Source organism: Magallana gigas, chromosome 4, assembly GCF_963853765.1.
Source record: "Magallana gigas chromosome 4, xbMagGiga1.1, whole genome shotgun sequence".
In the NCBI taxonomy this organism is placed as follows: Eukaryota; Metazoa; Mollusca; class Bivalvia; order Ostreida; family Ostreidae; genus Magallana; species Magallana gigas.
Window position 1 is genome coordinate 51,938,909 of NC_088856.1, and position 20,938 is coordinate 51,959,846.

Genomic DNA, 20,938 nt, shown 5'->3' on the forward strand with positions numbered 1-20,938 from the left:
GTTTTCATCAAATGGAACCCCCCCTTTTCCAAATTGCTGGATCCGCCTCTGCGGACCGAGGCTGAACGGCGTCAAGGGCGAACGAAGACTAAGGCGAACAGCGTCAAAGGCGAACGCGTCTTAGGGCGAACGAACAATCCACACACCCCCCCCCCTCCTCGCCCCGAAAAAAACCACCTATCAGAAATCTAATGATCTCGCATTATTACTAAACTGGAATAGTCAAACATCTTACACATTATTGTTCGTCTCGTATAAGAAATCAGCTCCTGTCGAGGGCGGAAACGCACCAATGACAAAGGGGAATTCGGGAATTATTTGCTTTGTTTTGATGTTATGTCACCTAAATAAATCCACCCCTGCTATATATAAGTTAATCACGTGACGATCACAAAGGCCAACAAGACCAGGAAGAAAAATACCGTAATCGCCATGTTTGAAGAGGTTTGTTTTTTTTTAATTAGTTAATTATAATTACTATTTCATTTTTCCAAAAATTCAAAATGGAATAAAAAAAAGGTCTTAATCAAGAAACTCGAACTATTGTATACGTGTTCACTTTCAACATGCAAATTATATGGACATTAATTGAATAATTTACTGAAGTATGATAAACAATTAGTGATCGTTTTTTTTCTTTAGACTATCTCTTAAAATCCCATCAAAGTGTCTGACCATGGACCCTGAGTTCAGCCTTCAGGATGTGTTACGGTGTCATCTCTGTGAGACCCCGGGGCCCCCTATGTACTGTGTCATTTGTAACAAATATCTGTGTAAAGCCTGTGAGAAGGACCATATCTCTGATCAATCCAAAGATCACAAAGTGCTGCCATTTGAAAAGAGGGGATATACTCCAAAGTGTCAAAAACATCCCTCAAAAATATGTGAACATTACTGTGAACAATGTGACATTCCTATTTGTGCAACATGTGCTTCCTCTGAAGAACACCATGGCCATAAATTTATTGATATAACTAAAACTATGGATAACAAGAAAGAAAACATTCAAAAAGATTTACAAGAACTAGAGAAATCCATTTATCTTAAATACCGAGAGATTGCATCCATTATCCCAGTCCAGAAATCTGCTCTGAATGAAAACTCCCAGAAATTAACAACAGAAATTGACAAACATGGAGAAGATTTGCACAGAGAAATAAACACTATTATCAGAAACATGAAATCTAACGTGGAGGAAATGGACACCGAACACCTGGCTGTCTTAGACAAACAGGAAGATAAAATTAAACACACCATTTCTGAAATCGCACAGACCATTGCTGAACTGAAGACGTTACTGGACTCCAATGATGTCAGCCGTGTCTCTGCCTACAAATCCAGGAATGATGAATTCAGAAGATTGCCTCCTAAACTCACAGTGTCCTTACCAAGTTTTACCCCGCAGAAGATCAATAAAGAACAGCTTTATCAACTTTTTGGTTCTCTGTCAGCGTTATCTATCAAAACAGAAGAACATGGCTACACCATGGAATCTCCCGGTGCCGAGTCCTCTCCCCCGGACAGACCGCTCATTGATGTACCACAGATCATCACACAGATAAACACCGAGTATGAAGTATTACAAAGTGTGTCCTGTCTGAGTGATGAGGAGATGTGGACGCGTGGTAATGACGAAATCATGAGACTCTACAACCTCAGTGGGGAACTAGTGAAGTCAGTCCAAACCAAGTCAGGGAACAATCCACAGGACATTGCAGTGACAAGGAGTGGGGATCTAGTTTATCCTGATTACAGAGATAAAACTGTGAACATAGTGAAGAATACACAGATACAGACAGTGATCAGACTACGGGGGTGGAAACCTCACGGTGTCTGTAGTACCTCCTCTGGTGACCTCCTGGTTGTCATGGACAGTGATGATGATAAACAAACAAAAGCTGTGTGTTACTCTGGCTCCAAAGAGAAACAAAGTATTCAGTACGATGACAAAGGACAACCTCTCTATTCAGCTGGTCTTTACACTAAATACATCAGTGAGAACAGGAACCTAGATATTTGTGTGTCAGACAGTGGAGCCCGTGCAGTAGTGGTGGTCAATCAGGTCGGGAAACTCCGGTTTACCTACACTGGTCATCCCTCTACTACCAAGGAATCATATAATCCATGCGGCATCACAACAGACAGCCAGGGTCGGATACTGACAGCAGACCGTGACAACGACTGTATCCACATCCTGGATCAGGACGGGCAGTTCCTCCGCTACATTGACAACTGTCATTTACAGAATCCACTTGGTTTATGTGTGGACACCAGCGACAACCTGTTTGTGACTGATCACTGGTCAGGTACAGTGAAGAAAATACAATATAACATGTAAAGAAACTGTGTTTATAATGTTCAAACTATTTGTTTGTTAATTCACATGTAACATTAGTGAAGGAAATCCACATTACAAATGAAACAAACCATGTTTTATAATAATCAAACAGTTTATGATATTGAATTATATTTATATAAAGTTCTCAAGTGACAACAGCTAAATATTACATGTAAATAAATTAAACTTGTTTGATAATATGTTTACATGTCAACTGTCTGTATTATATCTTGTATGTGAACAAACTACATGTACCTGACTGTGTTTACATAATGTATGTCAGCTGACTGATTGTTTTATTCATTAAATGTAAACTAACTGTTTTTTTATATTGGGTGTGACTGTCAACAGACCAAGAGTTATTTGAAACTCCAAACATTGCGTGCCATCAAACTGTGTGTGTAATATTATTATATCAAATGTATTTTCAATCTAAATGCAATATAATGTATACTGTTTATATCTGTATATTAAATAATAAATGTAAACTAGACACGATCTCGTTGCAAGCAACGAGGAGGTCTTCCGTCTGATTTTAGAACTTGAGATTTATGTTTGATCTTGAATTTGCTATTTAACAGCTAAACATGATTTAAAACAGAAAATGAGGGTCTACATTCTAAGGGCCAGGTACTATTTTGTTTCAGGTGTAAGAGCTTTGTTCAACAAGTGTTTAGAAATTCGTCACCGTTCTTGAGATATCTGTAAAAAACGTTTTAGGGGACTTTTGACCCCTAAAACCCCCTAATTACGTAACACATTAGAACATTATTATATTGTTAGGCTACATAACTGTAAGATAAACATATTTGCTTCTATAATTTATTACAAAATATCCCTCGGTAAAGAGCTATAGGAAAAAGACTTTAGAGCCTTCTAGGTCCCTACATTTAGGGGCCAGCCCCTTTTTCTTGGTGTCAGATGAAAGGACTTTTGATTTTATAGACAATTTGCTCAACATTTGTTTAAAAGTTTGTTACCATTCTTGTGATATCTGAGAAAAAATGTTTAGGGGCCGGTCCCTTATCTCCTTATTGGGGCTGCTGAACCGAATTATTAAGGTTGCATGTTGTTAGATACACCATTTTGAGCATCTTTTCTTTTATACTGCATTTCAAAATATTTTTTTTTTGAGATATGGGTGATCAAAGTTTTAACCTTTTGACCCCTAAAACCCCCTAATTACATAACACATTAGAAAATCATTATACTGTTAGGCTACATAACTGTAAGATAAACATATTTGCTTCCTATAATCTATTACGAAATATCCCTCAGTTAATAGCTATAGGAAAACAAGAGGCCCATGGGCCACATCGCTCACCTGAGGAACAATAGGTATGATAAAGTCAGCTTAATGGATTCATAATACAAACAATCTGGACAATGTACAATAATACATGTAGATCATGTATATATAAAATCCATTTTTCCCCTTTGGAACTCGGATAGCCCTGATTGCTGCCAATATTTACAAGAGCAGACTTTAATTACTGCTCCTGCACATATATAGGGACTCAACGTTACGCAGGCAGGGATGTCCGCCCATCTACGCAACTCGACAGGTACCATCGTTAATGCAAGCAGGGATGACCACACACTTGCGCCAACAGCTCAACCTAACGCAAGCAGGGAGTGCCGCACACTTGCGCTAGAAAGGCCAGAACACCAGCACGGATGACCATACACTAGTGCTCCGCTGAAACCACCACAAGCAGGTATAACCGCACACTTGTATCAATGCGATACAGGGCAGGAAAGAACGCACACTCTGTATCATACATTAGAAAACACGAAGATTAGATAGAGCAGGGGTGTCCACACACTCAATCTCTCCGTACCTGTTCAAGTTTAACCCCAAACAGTCGCTCATCATAATGCAATAGACACTGTCCCTATATATGTGCACATGTTGAGTATTGCAGTTCTCAAAAAGATCCTTTACAGTTGTTTATATATGGGATATTTAGCTGCATCAAACTCTGAACCTTCTTGTGAGGCCGAAGAATTGTCCTGGAGCCAAAGTCTTAACAATTATAAAGAATCATCTTGCTGATCCGTTTCTAAGAAGAAGATTTTTAAAGATTTGCTCTTTATATTCCTATGTAAAACTTTAACACCACTCCCCCCCCCCCAATGTGGCCTCACCCAACCCCCGGGGATCATGATTTTCACAACTTTGAATCTACACTACCTGAGGATACTTCCACACAAGCCTCAGCTTTCCTGGCTGATTAGTTTCTGAGAAGAAGATTTTTAAATATTTACTCTATATATTCCTATGTAAAACTTCAACCCCCCATTATGCCCCACCCTACTCCCAGGGATCATGATTTTCACAACTTTGAATCTACACTGCCTGAGGATGCTTCCACACAAGTTTCAGCTTTCCTTGCTGATTAGTATCTGAGTAGAAGATTTTTAAAGATTTACTCTATATATTCCTATGTAAAACTTCGACCCCCCATTGTGGCCCCACCCTACCCCCGGGGGTCATTAATTTCACAACTTTGAATCTACACTACCTGAGGATACTTCCACACAAGTTTCAGCTCTCCTGGCTGTTTAAATTCTGAGAAGAAGATTTTTAAAGATTTACTCTATATATTCCAATGTAAAACTTCGACCCCCCATTGTGGCCCCATCCTACCCCCAGGGGTCATGATTTTCACAACTTTGAATCTACACTACCTGAGGATGCTTCCACACAAGTTTCAGCTCTCCTGGCTGTTTAGTTTCTGAGAAGAAGATTTTTAAAGATTTACTCTATATATTCCAATGTAAAACTTTGACCCCCCATTGTGGGCCCACCCTAACCCCGGGGGTCATGATTTTCACAACTTTGAATCTACACTACCTGAGGATGCTTCCACACAAGTTTCAGCTTTCCTGGCTGTTTAGTTTCTGAGAAGAAGATTTTTAAAGATTTACTGTATATATTCCTATGTATAACTTCGACCCCCCATTGTGGCCCCACCCTACCCCCGGGGGTCATGAATTTCACAACTTTGAATCTACACTACCTGAGGATGCTTTCACACAAGTTTCAGCTTTCCTGGCTTTCTGGTTCTTGAGAAGAAGATTTTTGAAAATTTCTCGAAATTTTTCATTAATTTCTAATTATCTCCCCTTGAAAACGGGTGTGGCCCTTAATTTTCACAACTTTGAATTCCCTTTGCTTAAGGATGATTTTTGCCAAGTTTGGTTGAAATTGGCCTAGTAGTTCTTGAGAAGATGTTGAAAATGTGAAAAGTTTCCGGACAGACGGACAGACGGACAGACGGACGGACAGACGGACGACAGACAAAATGTGATCAGAATAGCTCACTTGAGCTTTCAGCTCAGGTGAGTTAAAAACTTTAAAGCCCTCTAGGTCCCTTATATTAGGGGCCAGCCCCTTTTTCTTGGTATCAAATGAAAAGTCATTTCATTGTAAAGACATTTTGCTAAACAATTGTTTAGAAATTTGTTACCATCTTTGAGGTATCTGAGAAAAGATGTTTTAGGGGCCGGTCCCTTATCTCCTTTTTGGGGCCGCTGAACCAAATTTTTAAGGTTGCATGCTGTTAAGTACATCATTCTGAGAATCTTTTTTTTTTATACTGCATTTCTAAATATTTTTCATTTTTGAGATATATGTGATCAAAGTTTTGGACTTTTGACCCCTTAAAACCCCTATTTACATAGCACATGAAAAATCGTTATGCTGTCGGGCTTCATAACTGTAAGATAAACATATTTGCTTCTATAATTTATTACAAAATATCCCTCGGTAAAGAGCTAGAGATAAAAGTTTTTAGAGCCCTCTAGGTCCCTAATATAAGGGACCAGCTCCTTTTTCTTGGTATCAAATGAAAGGTCTTGTAAATATAAACCTTTTTTACATTACATGTTTTAATAGAATATTTTCCAGAAAAGAGATAAAGAAAGAAAAGCACGAACATTTTTTTTAATCTCAATTTTCGGGTCCAGGCGAGCGTCGGCGCTTTTCAAGATAAAAATGATTTAAGACCTTCATGCACAACTTCAGTCTTTTGTCTATCAACCCTGAAAATTTCAACTTTATATCTGCAATAGTTAAAGAGGAGTTCCGCCGACAAAATACCCCTATAAAAATCATAAAATCGACGATATCTCAAAAACGGAAGTGACGTCATCAATGAAAAAAAATTTGCAACAAGGTTCAAATCAATACCTATCAGATCTGAAAGTTTCATAAAAATTAAATGAGCCATTGCTGAGAAATGGCGTGCACAAAATTTGTAAGAAAAAAATAATAATAATAGGGAAGAAGAAACAAAGCAATAACAATAAGGTCTTCCGTTGGAAAAGGAAGACCTTAATAAACTGTATAATTATGACGTGTGGTTGATAACATCAATAACATAGGCTCTTGACATTACATACATTTTTTTCTCAGAGGTAGAAAGTTCTCTTCACTTTACATTGCTATATAAAAGTACATTATCTCATAGTTAGGAATACCATCTACCACTCAGAAGAAATGTTTGCATTATCAAGTGCTTAATCAGGCATCAATTAAACAATGAAATGCTTTCATGTTTTTATGTGTCATGTGGATATGAACACAGTGAGAATTGCAGAAAAAATAATTAACTCTAAATCGCATTCGATGGTTTTGCAAAATTGATCGTTATTGTCGATCAGCACGTTTCACAGATGGAACAGCCAATTCTTCCGGATATTAAGGTTACCATGGTTACTATAACTACTTGGAAGTCTGAGGTCAGACCGTCCAAGTCCATATTTATGAAAGTTTGGATTATTTTGTTATTGATGGTAACTTAGCAACATATATAGATAGGACGGACTGATCTCAGACTTACAAATAAATATTGAATATGACCATATCTATAGAAGAATTGATTGTAACTTCTATGCAATATGTACTGATTGAGAAAATTGATAACTTGCATACTTGCTTTTAATAAATAATTAAAATTTAGGGAACAATTAAGAGAGAGAGAGAGAGAGAGAGAGAGAGAGAGAGAGAGAGATGTAAATATAATTAATACAAATGGGCCACATTGCTCACCTGAGAAAAAAAAAGCCATAACAAAATCAGCTTTGTAAAGTCATATACAAAATATTTGGACAATTTAATAGAAATGGTCCAGTACAAAAATATCTTAAAATTTGACACTCATTGTGGCCCCCAACCTACCAAAATGTTCTTGATTTAAAGAGCCTTGAATCTAGTATATCTGAAGATGCTTCCACACATGTTAAAGCTGTTCTGGCCAATTGGTTTCTGCCAGGGTTGGCAAAAAAGCGGGAAATATTCATATTTTCCAGGGGCCCGTTTCACTAAAAAGCGTAAGATACGACGAAACTTAAGTTAGGCATTAGGGCGTACGCCAAAATTTAGTCCGGCGTAAACTGCGTTTCACTAAGAGGCGTACGCCTGGCCGTAAACACTAGTATCGGACTAAGTTAAGGCCAGACTTACGTCCTTGACAACGAGCTTATGCACATGCCCAGACAGATGATAAACAGTAGAAAGGAAGATAGATAGATGAATAGATATATAGATAGATAGATATTCTTTAGATAGATAAAAAGATAGAAACTTGTCAATTGTGTTTGCGTGAGAGAGAGAGAGAGAGAGAGAGAGAGAGAGAGAGAGAGAGAGAGAGAGAGAGAGAGAGAACCGTAAAGTATTCAGGCATATTTATCCTGTTAAGTGACAAAATCACTAGCAAAACTTGCTAAAATGTTTCATTTGAAAGATATATTTGATGAAGCATATAGGATATGTTCATTCAAAATTATTAACTCAACAGAACTATTTTGTTATCGATATCTACGGGAATTTCACCATGCTTCGAACACCCTTGGAATTTCTCTTTTAATTTGATCATGCTTCAATTTTGGCCCGAGTATAAATATTTTTTTATTAAATTTTCTGGTTTTATCTTACTATATCATTGAAAGAAAATCAGTTAATTTGTTTAAAAATAAAAAATATAGCGAATTAATGCAGTAATGAGCTTTTTAACAATGGATTGGACAATATTAAGCAAACATCGAACAACCATACAACAGATACTTAAAATAACGAAATTTTAATATTTCATGCAAAAAAAAACCCCCCGAAAAAACCCCCGAATAAATATAAATATATTTGGTACTTTCATATTAAGATTTGTGTTAATGTAAATTGTGGAGCAAAACTGACCTAGGAAATAATTGATGAATTCCAAGTCTATTTTTTTTAAACAATTTGTTTCCGAAGTTAGTTTTTTTTTCGAATTATTTAAGTGAAAGGGTACATACAAACCATAAGTGCATGCACGTTTATTTGTAAATGTTTCACCAAAATTATCAAATCCAAGGTACAGATGTATGTGTCAGACATATGGTGGACTAAACATAAATTACCCAAGTACATTTACATGTGTATTTAGTATATGGAACGAGGCTTCATATAAATTTGATGTTAATAAAGAGGATGTGTATGTAACCTACGAAATAAAATCTATTTAATCTGGAGTCAATGTTTTGCATCGGTTGTATGATAAATAAATTATCTAATATTTTAAAAAAAAATTAGTGACTTTTGACGACTCTAAAACATAGCTGGAGCTATCATCATATTTTGGTATTTACATTTTAACAATACTGAAAATACTTTTGTGATTAACCTTAGTTAGACTACCTAAGCTAACACCTTTTACTCACCCAAAAATTAAAAAAAGAGGAAAATATAAAAGTCAATAATTCACTTAGTGAGTTTTAAATTTCAAAATATCCCACATATTTTGCGTGGAAGTTTGGGGGGGGGGGGTGAAATGCTTGAAATGCTAGACATTTCTTATACAAATATACCATTGTACTACATGTGCATCATGTATGTATATCTTCTGCATTATTCGTTGCCCAATTTACAAAAAAATATGAAACGTAAATCAAATTATTGAATAAAAATAATCAAATGAAAACTGTATATCGATTGTATAAATATGTCATTTTTACATGTAAACGGCAAGTGCAAATATAAAGAATGTGCATAAAACATGCAAAGAAGGTTTCTATTCGAGAATTGGTACCACCTATCAAAACTCTCTGTTTTCTTAATTTCATATAAAATTAATAAAACTTACATGACAAATTGTACAATTTAACATTACGGTCAGCACCAATATTCTCAGCAACAGAATTAGCAGTCCATTCCTGTTTACGCCATAAGTTACGACTACCCTTGGCTAGGCGTAGATTTTTGTCTTAACTTAAGGCGGGCGTAAAGGTACGCCTTTTAGTGAAAAGGACCTTAGTCCAAATATTTGACGTAAGTCCGGACTTACGACAGGCGTAAGGTTACGCCGGGCGTACGCCTTTTAGTGAAACGGGCCCCAGGACGGTTGGAAATTCTGGGAATTCCTGGGAATTATTGGTATTTCCCGGTAAATACTGAGAAAAAAAGTACAACTACATATTATACTACTTCTTACTTAGTTTTAATCAAATCTGTTGGGATGCAGACAATAGTACATGCATCTTGTCAGCTATGGAATTTTATAATAGTCTTTGGTTTTGACCGGCCGGAAATGCATTTGTTATCTCCTTATGAATATTCCAAACATAGATCATTCATACACCATTGTTATTTAGTTTTAAGACTTAGGTCAGGTATAGGTGCATCTATACAGTTATCATAAAAATGATATCAAAAGTTTCATTTCCTGGGGCCCGTTTCACTAAAAGGCGTAAGATGCAACGAAACTTAAGTCTGGCCTCGGGGCGTACGCCAAAATTTAGTCCGGCGTAAATTGCGTTTCACAAAGAGGCATACGCCCGGCCGTAAATATTAGTATCGGACTAAGTTAAGGCCAGACTTACGTCCTTGATAACGACCTTATGCACATGCGCATACATATGATAAACAGATAGATAGATACAAGATAGAGAGATACGTGTATCTAGAGAGATAGAAAGATAGAACTTGACATTTGATTTTTAGCGAAATTTTCTCATTTCTCATACAAATACACCATTCCACTTTATGTACATTGTGTATGTATATTTACTGCATTATTCATTACTCAATATACTAAAAAAATGAAACGTTAATCAAATATTATTAAATACAAATTATAATCGAATGAAAACTATCGACTGTTTGTCTAAATATACTGTTTCAACGTGTACTAGGCAAGTGCAAATATAAATAATGTGTATAAATCGTTGTAAGTAAGTTTCTCTGCGGGAATTGATACCACATACAGAACTCTCTATTTTCTTAATTTGACATGAATTTAATCAAATTTACATTACAAATTGTACATTTTAACATTACGGTCAGCATCGATATTCCCAGCAATAGAATTAGCAATCATTTTATGTTTACGCCGAAAGTTACGACTACCCTTGGCTAGGCGTAGATTTTTGGCTTAACTTAAGGCGGGCGCAACGTTACGCCTTTTAGTGAAAAGGACCTTAGTCCAAATATTTGACTTAAGTCCGGATTTACGCCAGGCTAAAGGCTACGCCGGGTGTACGCCTTTTAGTGAAACGGGCCCCTGGTTATTTGGTGTATATGAAAATGGGCCAAGAAAATTATGAATGTAAAGTGTGACCTGTGTCACTACCTCAGTATGCAACACACTTGAGAAGCCAATTAGCCCCACTCATAGTATATATCTTCCCAAAACAGGGGCCTTTTCCACTAAAAGGCGTACGCCCGGCGTAACCTTACACCTGTCGTAAGTCCTGACTTAATTCAAATATTTGGACTAAGATCCGTTTCACTAAAAGGCGTAACTTTGCGCCCGCCTTAAGTTAAAACAAAAATCTACGCCTAGCCAAGGGTGGTCGTAACTTCAGGCGTAAACAGGAATTGACTGCTAACTCTTTTGCTGAGAATTGAAAAGGTATTTAGTATTTGCACTTGCCGTTTAAATGTTAAAATGACATATTTAGACGATCGATATAGAGTTTTCATTCGATTATTTTTATTTAATAATTTGATTTACGTTTCATATTTTTTTGTAAGTTGGGCAACGAATAATGCAGAAAATGTACATACATGATGCACATATAGAAAAAAGGTATATTTGTATAAGATATGTCGAGCATTTCAAGCATTTCACACCCCCCCAACTTTCATGCAAAATATGTGTGAGCGGGATATTTTGATATTTAAAACTCACTAAGTGAATTATTTACTTTTATATATTTTCCTCTTTTATTATTTCATTTTTGGTGAGTAAAAGGTGTAAACTTAGGCAGTTAAACTAAGGTTAATCACAAAAGTATTTTAGTATTGTTGAGATGTAAATACCAAAATATGATGATAGCTCCAACTATGTTTTAGATTCGTCAAAAGTCCCTAATCTGTTTTAAATATTAGATTTATCATACAACCGATGCAAAACATATGAAAAGCGCGACAAATTTAGACGTAATAAAGATCATAGGCGTTGCACGCAACGGGTCTCAGAAAAATGCTTGTAAATGATATATGATGTAGTAATAAAAATCGTAAATGAATAAAAATAACACACACACACACACACACATGCACACGTTTTTTGTGTATGTGCATGTATATGTATGATTTGTTTACTATGGAATATTTGGCAGTTTTTATTGAAAACTTTACATATTCACATTACAAATGTACTATAATTTGTAAATTCTTATGAAGATTGTTGTTGAATTTAAATAAATGAGTGACTGCTAAATTGTTTTCACATACATTCCTTTCTCCAATTTCACGAGATTTTCGTTTTTCATTTCGCAACGTCAGCAAAATACACAAATAGCTCAATTAGCAAAACAACATCGTGGGAATTTTCACCTATTTGTAAGGCGTGGTCATTCCTTATAAGGAATGTTTTTACTTCGTCATGCAAGATTAAGCCGAATTAAGGGAATGTTTCCACCTGGATGAGGGTTTTCTTGAGAGGTAACATGTAAGCAAAATCGGGGTTTCAGTTCCTTGGGGATAAATCAATATATAACAGGAATTTTTAACGGAATAAAGCGCTTCTCCCTTTGTTGATTGCATCTTGTTAAATAAGAGTGTCGCTCTATATATACTCCTGTTATTTGCAACAGTCTACGGGAAACTTGCTGATTTTACTACGGGGCGTGCAGTACATGAACTTTGAAGAAGCGCTTTAATCCGTCAAAAGACCTTATTTTAGCTTGATTTCCCCAAAAGAAGCCAAGCCCTATTTCTCTGATATGGAACCCCCTCAAGAAAACCCTCCTCTCAGGGGAACTTCCCCTTATGTACAGATTTTATCTTGTTAAATCGCTTTATAATATGATTCGTCGCTCTATATATACTCCTGTTATTTGCACCGCTCTACGGAAAAATCGCTGATTTTTCAATGGAGCGATGTGTGCAACGCATTCACTTGACTGAAGCTCTTTATTCCGTTAAATTCCTGTTTTATATATGTACAATGTATATTTATATACGGAGGTAAGCGCTTCTCTAAAGTGCATGCAATTCTTAAATATGGCTTATTCCGTAGGCGTAAATCACATAAGTTAAAAAGTAAGTTAAATTTATAATTGATCTGCTATTTAAAAATACTATACCTGTTTTATTGTAAATCAAAAATAGGAGCGCCATATTCATTAAAAGTTTTCGTTTAAACAGCTCATTTTCAAAGGTTGAAAATTGTCATTATACATGACTGTGTAATTCCAAGGAAATGATCTATCTAAATATTCGGGTAGAATCTGCATACATAGAGATGATACCGGTAAATTAACTTACCATATAAAGCTCTTTTGCGACTTATTCCGTAAATGCCTAACATTCACCAGCTTTCTTCGTGACTTTATTGGTTATTTTTTAAAAATATTCCTCGATGATGAAGACTTATAAAATCTTAAATAATACGTACAATATTTATTTTATGCTTGGCTAACCCAATGATTTATTACCCCGTGATCCATATTATTAATTTCAAGTTTTCAAGAAGGATTAGCACCCAAAAACTTATTTGCAACGCGTTGCAGATAACATTATATAGCCATTATATATAGATAGGGTATATATATATATATATATCTCTATCTTCCCCTACATAACGTGTTATAACGGCTTATTGATGGAAATTCATAAGCCTGGGCTTGGAGTGAATGGACAGTGTAATTTGTACGCTAACGAAATACGTTAAAAATTGACTCCAACAACAGAGTTTGTAATCATTTTTTAACTGGAAAAAGTGCGTCTACTTTGTAAAATCAATTTTAAAATCTTGATCTTTTATACTGTCCAATATTTATGCTGACTTGGCTTTTTCTGATTGTTTTGATTTTACAATAGCACTAATTAAGACTAAGAACTTAGTATCCTGTTATTAAAATAACTAAATACAACTAAGAAGAAATCTATTTGATAGCAAATATATCTGGACATACATGTATACTATTGATTTCATATCAATCATAGGGCAGGAGAATTTTTTAAAAAATGACAAATTATTTGGCGTTTTTACTAGAAAGGTTTTAAAACATTTAAAAAAACATTGAAAGCTACCCAAAATGTAGGGACGGGTCGCACAGACAAAATAAGAATTGTTTACAAAACTTTTTAGGGGGAGAGATGTAAATGCAAGATTTTTTTTATAATTTATTATTCTTACTCAACACTGTGGTTTATCAAAAGTACCCATTATATAATTATTAATTTTTTCAATATATTTAGATTAAACAAAACCACAAACTTTCTTTGCTTAAAACGCCTTAAGATGACAAACATATTGATGTCAAATGTATAAAATCAATTGATTGTAATTAAATTTTATTAAATGGTTTTTTTAACATGCCGAAACCTCTGAGATGTCTGGGTTTTTTTTAGAATCACCAATGTATATTTTCATATCGAGAGTCAAAGGGTAAATAATTGGTTCATTTTTTTCAATCTTAGAAGATAACCCAATATATACAAACACTTGACGTTTCAACATTTCTTTTCATAAGAGTACATGGTCCCTCTTCATACAAATTTAGCAAATGCATATATACATGTATAATACAGAGCCTCCAGAGAGCGCAAATATGCAATGAACTACACATTACAATTCAAAACATTTAATTTACTTTATTTATATATACAACACAATCAGTTTACATATCCAAAACACACACATTATAGATATATCTGCACCCTAAAGAAATGGTGTAAATTATATAAGATATATAATTTAAATACACTGCTTACATATGATACATGTAATTCAATCTTACACAAATTGTTCACAAGTAATGTTGTATTTTCTTCACGTTACCTGTGCTCCACTGAGCCACAAAGAGGTGGTCTCTGGTGTCCACACATAAACCCCATGGACGCTGTAAATGGCAATTGTCAATGTAGCGGAGGAACTGTCCATCCTGATCCAGGATGTGGATACGGTGGTTGTCACGGTCTGCTGTCAGGATCCGACCCTGGCTGTCTGTTGTGATGCCGCAAGGATAGAATGATCCCGTGGTAGTGGAGGGAGGACCAGTGTAGGAAAACCGGAGTTTCCCGGCCTGATTGACCACCACTACTGCATGAGCACCAAAGTCTGACACACATATACATGTATCTTGGTTCCTGTTTTCACTGATGTATTTAATGAAAGGTTCAGATGAATAGAGAGGTCGTCCTTTGTCATCGTACTGGATACTTTGTTTCTCTGTGGAGTCAGAGTAACGTACAACTTTTGATGGTTTTTCGTCACCATTGTCCATAACAACCAGGAGGTCCCCAGAGGAGGTACTACAGATATTGCGGGGACTCCATCCATGTAGTCTGATCACTGTCTGTATTAGTGTATTCTTCACTTTGTTAACAGTATTATCACTGTCATCAGTATAAAATAGATCTCCACTCCTTGTTGCTGCTATGTCCCCTGGAGAGCTTTCCGACTTGGTATATACTGACTTCAATAGTTCCCCACTGAGGTTGTACAGTCTCATGATTTACTCATCGCCACACGTCCATAACACTTCATCACTCAGACAGGACACACTGCGTAGTACAAACTGTCCGAACTCTGTCTTAAACTCAGTGATGATCCGTGGTACATCAATGAGCGGTCTGTCCGGGGGAGGGGACTCATCGCCAGAAGAATCCATTGCACGTGTTTCTGTTATTATAGAAAATGCTGATGTTAGTATAAAGATATATCATACGGCGAGGCTCAATCTTTTTCCCAGGGAGGTCCACTCTAACTTAAGTTTTTTCAACAAAGAAAATGGTAAAAAAATCAAATCTTTGCCCAAAACTTAAAGGGGCATGGTCACGATTTTGGTCAAATTTTATTTTTGTATTTTTATTGTTTACAATGCTTTAGAGATGCATTACTAATGTTCATCTAAAATTTGGGTGCCATTCGTAGAGTTATAAGTAATAAACAGAGTTCACAATTCTTTGAAAAATAAACATGGCCCGTGACCTTTTTTTGTTTACTTTGTCTCAATATAACAGAAAAAAGTTCTTTTTCAAGCTGATTTTTACTATCTTCTAATTCGTTGAATCAGAAATAGACAGTTCTTAATGTTTATCACATTATTTAGGTAAAAAACTGGAACTTTCCCTTCAACATTCAGAATGTAAACAGAAACATGATCTAAGCTTTGTTTACATAACAGAGAATTGTAAGATCTATGTCTCGCTTTAAACACGACGACTGAAAATTAATTTTTGTTGACTGTTAGAAATGCCTTACTGAAGTTTTGTAAACGTTCAAAACTGAAAAATAATTCTTGAAAATCGTGGCTATGCCCCTTTAATACTTTTTTATGCATATATAGTGTAAAATGTATTATAAAATATTATAGTGTAGATAATAGATCTTACAGGTATGGGTATTCTGTACCAACATTACTATGTATTGGGTAAATAATTTTGTAGAAAAGGACGTGGGGGGGGGGGGAGGGGTGTTATAATTTAAAAATTTATAACTTTGCAAATCCAAGGGTGAAGTTCAGGATCCCCCCTCAAGATCAATGCACAATTCAAACTAGTGAATACGTTATAGCTAAATAACAAATTGATAATATAGACATGTGACAATCTTGTATGCATTAACTCCCTTGTCAAGACATTAAAAAGTCGTTTATGAATTGGTATTGTGTTTCTTTGCAGATAGTATATAAGATTGATTGTTGAAATGATCATGAAGAATTAATAATTCACAAACACACACGTGTATATATATATATATATATATATATATATATATATATATATATATATATATATATATATATATATATATATATATATATATATATATATATATATATATCATATACGTCTCTGAAAACTTCAAATATTTCTATTATTGTAAATGACAAACCTTAGGCTTATCCGGCCATTTCATGCAAATACTCACTCTGAAGGGCCCGGTTTTTCTCTTTTACGTGTATGCAGATAGTATAAACATTGATTGTTGGAATGAAGCATTAATAATTCGCAAACACACAGATATATATAACACACGTCTCTTAAAACTACAAATACGTATATTATTGTAAATGTCAAACCTGAGGCTAATCCAGCATGACCATTTCATGGAAATACTTGCTCCGAAGGGCCCGGTTTTTCTCTTTCAGCTTTCAGGTGCATGTAGAAAATTCTTTTCTGATCACGTATGGAATTAAATAGACCGAGGCAAGTCAATAATTTAAAAAACGTTTGGCTGTCGTATTTGTTTGTAAACAGTGCTTTACTACTTCTAACGTTAGCCTACACGTATTTTAAAAGTCGATGTTGTCGTTGATGGATACATGTAAATAGTTACATAACATTTTAATCAAGTTTTTTTTTAATTTAAAAAAAATCATTAGAATTTTACGGTAACAATTTTAAGTTAACAGATGAATGAGATGATTCTACAATCATTTAATATTTATTCGTTTGATGAGATATCGGCGCTTCTGATTGGTTGAAAAATTTCTTTGATTTAAGAAATGAAGATAATAATTTTTCTATTGATCGACGTATCAAAGAAAAAATTGACCGGAAAACTTCATCAATGCGCGTAGCGCATTGATGAAAAAGTTTTCCGGTCAATTTTTTCTTTGATACGTCGATCAATAGAAAAATTATTATCTTCATTTCTTATCATTTAATAAAACATTTTTAAATAAAAAAATGTGAAGTGTCATTGATCAAAAATGTAAATAATGTAAATGAAGCGGCGCGTATGAATACAAAACAACAACAGCAACAAAATTCAAAATGGATTCGCCTTCAGCTGATGCAGAGCTACTGGGCTGAATTTAATGGATTAAACACAAATAGTGAGTTAAAATCTGAACCAGCTGAATTGAAAACAAAAGGAAAATACATGCGATAGCTTGTGATATCATTCACTGTGCAGAAAAACTCGTATTAAAACTAGTTTTCATGTGAGATCGCTGGAATAACCATCCAAGGAAAAGCGATCGTGGACGAAAATAGCTGAGATGCCGACAGAGAATAGTATGTATAAGCGACTTTTGTAAACTTTGTGGTAACTAGATAGCCAGTGATGCACTTAAATGGTATATCAGCCGCTTGGAATGCGCAGAAGGAGTTGATGCATCACTCATAGCTTTTCTTTACGACGCTTATTTTGATGACCGATCATCTACGTGTGTAAATGTAAAAATTATCGTTACCAAATTTGAACAGCAGTGTTACCGTGAGAGTTTATAGGCCTATATATTCGTTATAATATTCCTGGAAAAGGAACAGCCAGCCTCGCTGTAAATGTTTATTGATCTCAAGCAGACGAAATCGTGAGAAGACGCTTAATTTTCTATTTCGTGAATCAAACAAAGTGTTTTGTTTATTTTTGAAGGTTAAACTTTCAAGTTTTTATATTCACAAGTTTGCATTTTGTTTGCTGACAATAAAACAGACACAACTTTACATTTTGTTGACAGTGTTTATCCTGGAAATTCCCGTTCTATAAATAGTGTTAGATCAGAGCAGTTGAGAAAAGTAGATCCGGCAAAAATTTTATTGATGCAGGTATCAAAGAAATTTTTCAACCAATCAGAAGAGCCGATATCTCATCAAACGAATAAATATTAAATGATACCTGCATCAATAAAATTTTGCCGGATCTACTTTTCTCAACTGTTCTGATCTAACACTATTTATAGAACGGGAATTTCCAAGATAAACACAGTCAACAAAATGTAAAGTTGTGTCTGTTTTATTGTCAGCAAACAAAATGCATCCTTGTGAATATAAAAACTTGAAAGTTTAACCTTCAAAAATAAACAAAAACACATTATTTGATTCACGAAATAGAAAATTTAGCGTCTTCTCACGATTTCGTCTGCTTGAGATCAATCAACATTTACAGCGAGGCTGGGTGTTCCTTTTCCAGGAATATTATAACGAACATAGAGTCCTATAAACTTTCACGGTAACACTGCTGTTCAAATTTGGTAACGATAATTTTTAAATTTACACACGTACATGATCGGTCATCAGAATAAGCGTCGTAAAGAAAAGCTATGAGTAATGCATCAACTCCTTCGGCGCATTCCAAGCGGCAGATATACCATTTAAGTATATCACTAGCTATCTAGTTACCACGACGTTTACAAAAGTCGCTTATACATACTATTCTTTGTCGACATATCAGCTATTTTCGTCCACGGTCGCTTTTCCTTGGATAGTTATGTCCAGTTGCATATTCCAGCGATCTCACATGAAAACTAGTTTTATTACGAGTTTTTCTGCACATTGAATAATATCACAAGCTATTGCATGTATTTTCCTTTCGTTTTCAATTCAGCCGGTTCAGAGTTTAACTCACTATTTGTGTTTAATCCATTAAATTCAGCTCAATAGCTCTGCATTAGCTGAAGGCGCATCCATTTTGAACATTGTTGCTGTTGTTGTTTTGTATTCATACGCGCCGCGTCATTTACATTATTTACATTTTTGAACAATGACACTTCACAATTTTTTATTTGAAAATGTTTTATTAAATGATAAGAAATGAAGATAATAATTTTTCTATTGATCGACGTATCAAAGAAAAAATTGACCGGAAAACTTTTTCATCAATGCGCTACGCGCATTGATGAAGTTTTCCGGTCAATTTTTTCTTTGATACGTCGATCAATAGAAAAATTATTATCTTCATTTCTTAAGTAGTTTTATAAATTGTCTTTTAAGGATGACGTTTACTCAGAATGAAAAATAATGTCCTCTGATGATAATGAAAAACCAACTATTGTGTGTTATAGACCTTTTATTGTAATGTTATTTTTCATTTTCAAAAAAGTAGGTCAATGACCTACTTTTTGAGTTAATGGCCATTGTATATATTTGGAAAATTAAAGGAAAATCACTTAAAATTTTACACCATGATTGAGATTTTCTTAATTGTAAAAATGATACAAATTGCTCACCATTTTTGAAAATGAAATACAATTTATGAATGGCAGTGACACTAAATATATACAAAGCATTAAGTTTTCCTTCACAATTTTTAAAAATAATCCAGTCCGAATTTCCTCTATCACTTTTCAAATTCCTACCCATTTTTGATCCAATTTTATAAAAAATTGAATGATGATAATACAAAAACATTTATAGTATTAAACTACTTATATTGATCTTATTCTGTTGGCATATAATTTATATGATGTCAATGATCAAAATTTTGAGATATGGTGTCTTTTCTCGTTTTTAAGCATATTTCAATATTTGTTAAATTCATGCCATACGGTTACTATAATGAATGAATGAGGAAAAACTACCAGAAAATATGCAAAATTATATAGACTAAAATATAAAATCTTAACTTTTAAAATTAGAGTACTTCCAAAAATGTTTTAGCAGAAAACAAAATCTGCAAAATTTAGTCCGAATTTCCTCTGTTTGGCTAAAAGTCTATTTTTTTTTTGGCATAATTCCATAATATAGTAGAAATATCGAATGTTATGTCAATAATAATTCATTTCACAGATACTTTTTGTGTTTAGAACAAATTTTACTCATGACATTTAACTTTATAACAATCCGAATTCGAGAACTCAAACCCTGAGTAAACAACACCCTTAAGACAAACCATATTATTAACCGTGCTGCATGCTTATTTTCATTGATTAAACATGAAGTCTTTATAGGGGGTGACTTGGGGTTTATTGAGTTGTTATTCCGTCGGTTTTTTTTATTTGCAAATAATTTAAATTACATTTTTTAAAAGCATACATGTACTTGATGATTTTTTCCCTGGAAAACACATGCTAAAAGAATTAGTAGGCCTAACCAATGCACTCTATGCTACCGCCATTATCCTTATTTTCAATACAGTTAAATTAAGCTAAGTAATCAGATACGCCTTATGATAACAAATACGTCATTTGTTTTAACCCTTTTTATCGAAAATGTAAACGCAGGCTTATTTGCGGTAATAATCATGTTATTTTTCCTAAAATGACCACCAGCTCATGGGATATTTTAAATCAAGTTTGGTCTCATAATTGTAGCGGGAGGCAGACTTTCGTTGTTTGATCAACATAATCATTATTATTCAGGATCCTATCAAACATATACATACAATAACAGTTAAATGGAATCAATTTACATCAGCTGCAATATAGTTTACCCTCTTC

General features: G+C 34.6%; 2 protein-coding genes across 2 annotated transcripts; one reads left to right on the forward strand and one right to left on the reverse strand.

Moving 5' to 3' along the window:
* Positions 1-390: 390 nt before the first annotated feature.
* LOC136274917 (tripartite motif-containing protein 3-like) lies at positions 391-2,824 on the forward strand. The gene is made up of 2 exons (XM_066082816.1): positions 391-444; positions 643-2,824. Exon 2 carries the CDS (start codon positions 677-679, stop codon positions 2,336-2,338), a length of 1,662 nt encoding a protein of 553 aa, XP_065938888.1. The 5' UTR covers positions 391-444; positions 643-676; the 3' UTR covers positions 2,339-2,824.
* An 11,606-nt stretch (positions 2,825-14,430) lies between these two features.
* Positions 14,431-17,023, reverse strand: LOC117682060 (RING finger protein nhl-1). The gene is made up of 2 exons (XM_066080995.1): positions 16,856-17,023; positions 14,431-15,453 (listed from the first exon to the last, which is right to left on the reverse strand). The coding sequence occupies exon 2, from the start codon at positions 15,281-15,283 to the stop codon at positions 14,579-14,581; it is 705 nt and encodes a 234-aa protein (XP_065937067.1). The 5' UTR covers positions 15,284-15,453; positions 16,856-17,023; the 3' UTR covers positions 14,431-14,578.
* Positions 17,024-20,938: the final 3,915 nt, after the last annotated feature.

Bases quoted from the DNA above. Each gene is read 5' to 3' on its own strand.
- LOC117682060 (XM_066080995.1), bottom strand. From the start codon at position 15,283: ATGAGACTGTACAACCTCAGTGGGGAACTATTGAAGTCAGTATATACC.
- LOC136274917 (XM_066082816.1), top strand. From the start codon at position 677: ATGGACCCTGAGTTCAGCCTTCAGGATGTGTTACGGTGTCATCTCTGT.